At 36.5% G+C, this 8,584-nt stretch overlaps 2 protein-coding genes across 2 annotated transcripts; both read right to left on the reverse strand.

Annotated features, from left to right (window-relative positions):
- Nucleotides 1–20: 20 nt before the first annotated feature.
- Nucleotides 21–3,431, reverse strand: rmi2 (RecQ mediated genome instability 2). The gene is made up of 2 exons (XM_032587246.1): nt 1,644–3,431; nt 21–383 (listed from the first exon to the last, which is right to left on the reverse strand). Exons 1-2 carry the CDS (start codon nt 1,930–1,932, stop codon nt 232–234), a joined length of 441 nt encoding a protein of 146 aa, XP_032443137.1. The 5' UTR covers nt 1,933–3,431; the 3' UTR covers nt 21–231.
- Nucleotides 3,432–3,555: 124 nt separating this feature from the next.
- Nucleotides 3,556–8,069, reverse strand: LOC116735385 (ubiquitin domain-containing protein UBFD1). The gene is made up of 7 exons (XM_032587245.1): nt 7,942–8,069; nt 6,360–6,638; nt 6,045–6,253; nt 5,906–5,971; nt 5,690–5,795; nt 5,519–5,601; nt 3,556–3,984 (listed from the first exon to the last, which is right to left on the reverse strand). Exons 1-7 carry the CDS (start codon nt 7,955–7,957, stop codon nt 3,874–3,876), a joined length of 870 nt encoding a protein of 289 aa, XP_032443136.1. The 5' UTR covers nt 7,958–8,069; the 3' UTR covers nt 3,556–3,873.
- Nucleotides 8,070–8,584: the final 515 nt, after the last annotated feature.

An 8,584-nucleotide genomic window follows, 5' to 3' on the forward strand; every position in this document is an offset into this window, starting at 1 on the left:
ATACCATATTTTTCAAAATCTTAAACTGTGTTTTATTAACATTTAATATGCCTTACACAAACAAGTCACTGCAACTCTGGTGCATGTAAAACCGATATTTACAAAGTATGATACACAAGAAAAAAACAACGGGTCAAGACATTTCCCGGTGAACCTCAGTCACAAACATCATTTAGTCATACAACTGCACCTGCTCTATGCAGCTAGCAGTAATCATCAGCAGTCTGATATTCAGGCTAACACTTGCTGCAGCTCCTCCACCTCCAGCTTCCACATCTGTCTGTGGAGCGCAGCGAAGTCCGAGAGGTCTGCTATCTTCACAGCACGGATTACTGGCTCCGGGGAAACGGCCTGGATGACGCCCATCACCATTACATATTTACCTGCAACAGCAGCGGGTGATCAATGTGGGCAAAGGTGAAAATGTACAGCAGCTGATTAAGCTTTTGGCTGTGATATTTAAGTATTCGTTTAACATCTTTTGGCCATTTTTGGATCTACAGTTTTGCAATTTATGCTGTTTAATGTGGAAAAGTAAATCATTGCACTATTTGAAAACAAGGGGTTTCAAACAGTCATTTTTAGGTGGTAACATATCAGTGGTTAAAAAAAAGCTGCACAATATATCAAAATGCAACATTGCAAATGCAAAAGAATGCCTACACACAATCTGGCCATTTGAGAAAAGTAGCTGCTTTTGATGAAAAGATTTATTTTAGTGGCTGAAATTCAAAGTTGTGGAAAAATATTAATTGTAGTGGATATTAATGTAGTTTTTAACAACAGTATTGCATTTTCTCAGAGTAAAGTTAACATTTATTCTAATAGTTTTGACAAAATCTGGCAATTCTAAGCTCAAATATGTTTTTCTTTCATTCATACAGAATCTCAATAGTTCCACTACATAAAGTGTGACTGCTTCCTAAATGTCAAAGTTAAAAGTTACTGAATCCAACTTTACAAGTTTTAGATAAACTTTTATTTTATTCATCTTGGTTCATGTTTATGAAAATGCAGTGATGAATTATGATGGTCAAAAGCAGCAGATTTATCCTAAACGTAGATCACGGTCTGGATAAATATCCTGATTTTTAACATCCCTTTTTGCTACTAGAAGCAAATAAATATTTTAGATGTTGCATCAATGTGCATACTTGATCAAACAACTTCAGAGGATACTTTGGATACAAATATTCAAGCACTAAGAAATGATGTTAGGATTCATCAAAGTACAGCATAGATTTTTAACTTCATCTCAGCCTGTGGCTCTGCTCAGATGTTGAGGAAGCCCAGGTTGCTGTAATAGCGACTTTCAGCTTCTCAGCAGTGGTAAGACATTGTGCACCATGTCCACACTTTTTTCTTCCACTCAACTTTCCATTAATAAGCCTCTACACAATATCACACTCCAGTCATTTTCTCAAGATATTTTGTGGTTTATCTTTATTGCGAAAGGTGTCTCGTCTCCATGACTACAAAATCAGCTCAGTGTAAAACTCGTTAAATTTTATTTTTTGTGTGCAATTTAAATTTTCTCAGGAGTTTGGTGTTAGAAATAATAAATATAACAATAAAAACCATACAAATATTTTAAAATCAGATTACTGTGATTAGATTTTGAATAACACATGCACCCATATTACCTGGAAGCAAACACGGTTTGCCTTTGGGAATGTTATTAACGCCCTGGACGGCAAAAGTCCCTGTTTCGTCCATCAGCATCACGGTGGTCCCGCCCAGTTGGACCTCCAGCACCGTGCCCTGCATCCACACAAGAGACACACGCAGAGTGCGACCCCTGCCCGCTCGGATTACGTATCCCTCCGCGCTGTCAGCGGCACCCCGGATCCCCGCCGCCCTCAGCTGACCTGACAGGACTTTTACCGGCGGGGAACGTTTCCCGTCCTTGCAGCTTTGCTCCAGTTTGGACATTATCGGACGAACGAAACTGACTCCAGATGGAGCAGCTCAGACTGGAAAGTTTGTCATTTTGATTTCTCACGGCGCGCCAAATGTGTTACCCGGAAGATATAGATTTTCCTCTTGGGAACAGGTTCCGGCCAGGATTATTTCAAATTAAAAGCTTCTCATCTACGTCTGTGTCCATGTAATCTTGTTTGAAAATTGAAATACTTTTAAATTACAGCTAAATACAAGAATGATTAGAGATGCACTTTGACAATACAACATAAGACCAAATAAATTTGTTTTACTAATACACAGTTGTCCCCTAATGCCTGCTACCTGGCCAGTTGACCAACGGACGGTCACTGACACTTTTTTACAAGGAAAGCAAGCTTTAAAAGACTAATCTTCTTTTATGCATAGTAATGGAAAATTGAGTGGAAGAAAAATTAAAAATATATACACATGTAACAACAGTTGTGAAAGGATTGCAAGGCAAAGCTCATTGAAGATTGAGAAGAGATTAACAAGGCACGAACTGCAGCTGGAGTTAGTGCTTTCAGACATGTTACACAGACGTATACATGACCTAATTTACAACTATTCTTTTTGTGAACCCACCCCTAAACCATAAACAATGTTAAGAGTTGTCCAAAATTTCTAATACCTGCTTTAATGACCATAGCATAACTGTGTTTGATAAATCAGTAAACTGGCTCGAACAAAACCCCAAAGACAAACAACTGAGTATTAGAGATTAGAGATGCCAGATCCAATAATACGGCCCAGTCAAAGCAATCTGGGCTCAACCCCCTAGCAGTGCTCAATGCCACACCATCTTCAGTAATTCATGCAAAGAGGAGCAGCTATTGAATGCACACACTGTACAGTATATGAAAATATCCATCAGTATTCTTGTTTTCAATCTGTTTATGTATTTTTTTAATACTCTGGAAAAAAGGGAGGCATAAACAAGCCATAAGCTTAGCCATAAACAACAATTTGGTTAGAATAGAAATCAGCCCTTGCAATATATCCCTCTGTGCATAATGAATCCAAGTTAAATTTTTCAAGTATGTAGTTTATTGAGATGCATCTACATATCTGAATAAAATCAGTCTACAATGAAACAAATTATTATTAACAGGTGTACACATAAATCCAAAATCTTAGTTCAAAAGTATAAAACTGGCATCTTAAAGCATACGTTTGTTCCTGACGCTTCTATTCCACACAGAAGGAATAAGCTGGTAATTCATGCAGTTTTGTTTGATACTGTAATCCTGATTAATTCATTTCTTAAATATGAAACAAGTTGGTTTGACCAATCTTAACCCTTCTACTGTGGTTTGTAAATGTAATTTTGTTTCCTCTCTTCTGTACATAATTTGTTGAAGCAGAAGAGGTTCTCAGAAAACCTAAAACAAAAGCTCTGTAATTCAAGCACAAATATGACAATTTTCTCCCTGTTTTTTGTTGTAATGTATGATTTTTATTTCAAGAAGGAAAATATGCAAAAAGCAAAACAACAAAGCCAAATTGTAAAACTCCATTTCTGATCTATATCAAACCTCAATCACACCCTTATTGTGTTTCAAAAGGCAGGCACAACTCAAAAGGAACCAAATGAGTCAAACAACTCAGGGTGAATTTATTTCATTAAATAAATTTTATTTCTTTTTAAGAATAACTGAAGAAAAGTGTTAGCAATTTCTGTACATTTTTTTTTAAATTTTCCCTTGGATTTGCTGAAAACATTGATCAACAGGGCTGAGAAATTGTATGCTGCCGCATAGTGCACCTTTAACCTAAAAACAAGATAGTTAGTCCACAGGCATCCGTCAGTTTCCTTCAAAAAACTTCCCAACAGTTCCTCAAGCCTCACTTTAGTCTCCAGTTTTTTAATTTATTTATTTTTATTGGCTCCTCCTCTCCATCCCAGTTCATCATTGTGAAAAAAGAGGCACATTAGAAATACTGCCATTTTCCAAGGACTGTGTCTTTGATTGCATCGACAAACTGTGCAGGCACCCAGTAGACCCAATACTGAGAGGCTTCCGTTGGACCCAACTGAAAAGCCTGCAGAAGTGGAAGATAAACTGGTGAGGAATTTTGGGATTACAAGGACTACGACAGATTACCCACATGACTGACATTTTAAAAAATATATGTTAGGCCTCTTGTTTAAGTCTTCAGAGAGAAAACTTAAGTCTTACGGAATACAGTGACAAAGGACTGTATGCCCAACTGGATCTTATCAATCCATTGCGTCTTCAGATCTGTCACAACCAAGACTTCATCAAGCCTACAATCAGTACAAGGAAAGAATATCTTGTTTGCATGCCTTCAGGCCTACCATCCCACCACTGAAACAATATTTGTTAGTATACATTATGTGTTCTATCTTAATATGAATGCATTTAACAGACAGTGTAATCTGGGGAAATATAAAGATGCACTTTTAAAAATGTTATTTATTTCATTAAGGGAAAAAAGCTACCAAATCAAGCTGTCCCTATTTAATAGTAAATCACCACTATACCTAACAACTGCTTCGGCCAACCTTGATAGCAAATGGAAGACTTTTGGGCCGTTTTGTAGAATTATTTTTTATATGATTGCTGGTATCCTTTAGATACCCGTCTTCCTGCATAACCCAACTGTGATTAAGCTTAAGGTTATAAACTAAAGGATTATTTCTGGGTTTTTTGGTATAGAGTAGACTATATTGTAATCAAACACAGCCTATTGTCCAGGACCGGAAGCAGCAAACTACCACGTTTGCATATTTTTTTTGTTTGGGTTTTTTTTTTTTCTGAAATGCTGTAACAGAATGCACAACATTTAATTCTCTCCCCTCTGCGCAGCACATTTCATTCATTAGGATGTTTGAACTCAAAGCAGAGCTGTGATTCTAGAATCTGATTCAATATTTCTGCTATCATGTATACGGGCTGTGATGCAACTCTATTGATCAAATGTACACAGTCTGATCTAAAACCTGAACCAGCTAAACAAGATGGGAATAAATGTAATCTTTGATGATATTTATTTCTTCTGCTATTAAACTTAAAGTGTTCACTAAGGTGGAGCTGATGATTGATTAAGTTTTATAAGTTCTCAGTCATACATGCACAGATACTAGATATGTTCCAAGAAAGGTACTTCACGGCATAATGACCTTAGTTTGTGATTCATAAAGCAAATCCTGTGGTTGATCATTTCCATATGTGCAAAGCTATGAGACACATATCTTTGACAGAGTTCTTTATAATGCCACACTACTAGTTTTATCTTAAAATAGCCTCTCCTGAGAATATTCCTCCCAAAAACACTGACAATTATGACTCAATCTCTGAGGCACACAACTCCCTCAAAGCTTTCCTGGAAAAGCTACAACAGCTTTTCATATCCTCAAAATACTTTATATTTAGAAAATACAACTGAGCTCCATCCTATTCTGTAAGTAAATAAAACAATCTTACCTTCTGAACTTTTCTGGGTAGCATACCCCAAACACACATCTGCTAGCTCTGAGTATTAGATTTTTCTTTTATTTTATTTTACAGCTAAATCATAAATCTGACATGCAGGCAGCAACAACAATAGTTACCATCATGTGATAGTCCTCATGGCCTTCGATGGGTTCGGACACTACATTTTTAATAGAGCCCATTGGAACTTTCTCTGTTCTCTCTGCAAGTGAGAAAGCGTAAGCATAACTGCATTAGCATAGTCAGCATCTCCGCACCGCTGGGACCTCAGTCAGGAATCATAATGTTACCTTTTGTTCCGATCCACAACTGATCTTGCTCCAGTTTGAATGTGAGTCTTACTTTTCCTCCGGATTTGTTAAACATTCCGGATAAAGGCACTGTTGGTAATCGTTCCTGTTGGTACGACAAAGGAGCTATTAATCCCTTGTTAGTTCACTTAAAAGACAAAACATATGTTGGACAGCTGTAGCTAACTTGAATGAGCTCTAATCACCACCCCTCACCTTTGTTCCTTTGATAGATGGCATTATATCTTCTGGTTTACCTTTGTCCAGTACTTTCCTGTGTTGCTGAAGACACAATGCAGGTTTTTAAAAAATCCATACAACTTCAATATTTAACAGTGCTGTTGAAAAATCTTACCTTTTGCCTGCATAAGGGCTCTTTCTTGTTTTCCTCGGCTTTAACTTCCTGCTGAATAACCTCTTTCGGTGTGTTTACAGCTAATACATCATTTATTGTAGATCCGACCACCATTATTTTTGCCCCGTTTGTAACCTTTATGTCACGTAGCGTCTTATCCTCTGGAAGCAGTCCTTTGTACATCACTTTCTGCATTGCTGGTGGAAGACCTAAAAGCAATGTGAGAACTCCTTCAGTTATTAGTCAACAGCATTTGTTATGAAATGTTGCTGTTGACTTGTTTAAAAAGTCATTTAAACAATTTCACTCTCCTACCAGTGAGTGCATGGATCCTCTCTTTTAGCTTGGCTCCGGTACTGTCGACAGGAATTTTCAGGTCGTATTTGTTCTTGTTCCAGATAATCTTCAAGTCCACCGTCTCCTGCTTGTCGTCTGCGTCGTCGCCATTGCTAATACTAGAGTCCTGAGTTGTGGCATTTCCTGCATCTGTGAGAGATGTAGATTCTGCATCGGCCTTTTCCACATTTTCACCAAATGCCTCTGCTTCTGTTGGCTTTGCCTCAGTCTCAGTGTCCATTACGGCTCCTTCATCTCCTGCAAAAGCATCCGGTTTATATTTATTTAAATAAAATTAAACAAGAATTCCTGGAATACATTTCAGCAGAATACAGCCTATTCCAGAGAAAATGCATATGAATATAATTCTTTAAGACTAAAGAAAGAGTAAAACAAATCTTTAGTTACAAGTAACTATAGACAAAGCACTAAAGTTAGCATAATGTTATAATCAAATGTTATTAATAAAACTGGGTAAGTTTTAATTTTAGATCAAAGTGTGTGATAAATTTCTAAATCAACAACAAATAAAATGCAAAGCATGTTAATCTGAAAGGGGAGCAATAAGTCAAACAATTAAGAATATTTTAACTGATAATTAGAGCAAACACATTTGTTATCTTGTTTACTGAAATGCAGATGTCTGGTGAAACACTGAATTCAAATAGAAAATGTGATTCTGGGCCTCCTGAGTTTACTGCCTTTGATCAAACAAAACACTGAACTTTCTGCAGAACAACATCTGACTAGTTGGTTTACAATTTCACCTAAAACCAAATTAAAAACATATTATGTTGCTTAATAAAGTTTTTTTTTATACTATACCAAAATGTTTCAAGATTCCCTTGTATCCTTTATAGTAGCAGTGTGCATATATAGTCAGTGGGACTTCATGAGAATCTATTTGAGTACTCCTCAAATGCTCATCTGAACATTTAAGGTGTGAAGATGTTTTTTTTTTTAGACAACACATTTAAGATTCTCCTAGTTTCGCTTTTTTTCTCCTCAGCCGCATTCACTCTCGAGGTCTTTCTAGCTCTTTCTATCGCTCACATTTAATGAAAGTCACCAGTTTTTTTGTACCATGAACGAAATTTTTTTTAAAAACAAAATAAACAAACGCAAATTATGCAATTATGGCAGACAAAGCAACAAAAAAACCAAACACCCCAAAACTGAGGATTTTAGCCAAAGTAGTCACATTACCGTGAGCCGTTCACGAGATTCCAGTACTTTCGTTAATTATCTTTAATTGTCTTATATAGGTAATGATAATTTACGGTCAAATGCTCACACCTGTTAATGCTTTCGACCTTAATAGCAGCTGTCGTCAAATGTAGAATAATGTAACTGATGTTAGCTATCGTTAACGTTTGCTAGCAGGACCGCTGCTGAACATTTGCAGAAAAAACGTAGCAGAGAAACGCACATTTACATCACCGTCTAATAATAACAGCATGTTTCAAAGACTAAATTAGACATATGTGACATTTTATTGCTACAACATAAACGTAAACTAAAAATGTTCTGTGTATTTGTGCTAAATTTTCTCTATACCCACCATCCTGCGTCGCCATGATGATTGTGTACAATCTGTCGGTTTGTGGCAAAGAGGATACAGGAAGCAGGATGACTCCGATGCCACTAAGAAAAGTCTAAAATAAGTTAGTTATGGTACGCCAATGAATTGATATGGATGGTAACAATGTGTTAATATAATTTAATTGTTCAAAATATATGTATAAAAATATAGTAACGAAAACTTGACTTAGTTAAAGCCTTTGTAGACAATTTATCATAAAACGGATATGATAGAAACGCGCATGCGCATTTGGAGAATATTTTATGTGGAAAACTTGTATAACTATACAAATATATGTAACTTTGTTGTCAGTTTAATTGGGAAAATGAGAACCATGAAATAGTCTTTGTTAAAAATAGATTTTTAAAGAAATAACTTGAAACTAAATGTAGACATGTACGTAGTAGTCACAGCTGGAAAATGTGGATGTGAAGGCGGAAGTAAGTGGCAGTGAACACTCTTGTTATTTTGCGCATCTTTGCACTGTAGCGGCCAAGACAGACATCGAACGATGGAACTTTTAATCTTGTTTTCCGTCTTTGAAAATATCTTGGAATTCAAAATGAAATCAGATGTTTTTGGAGATATTAAAAAAGCCATACAACTATGTCAAAGACAGCCC

The sequence above is a fragment of the Xiphophorus hellerii genome, chromosome 16 (genome assembly GCF_003331165.1).
Source record: "Xiphophorus hellerii strain 12219 chromosome 16, Xiphophorus_hellerii-4.1, whole genome shotgun sequence".
NCBI lineage: Eukaryota > Metazoa > Chordata > Actinopteri > Cyprinodontiformes > Poeciliidae > Xiphophorus > Xiphophorus hellerii.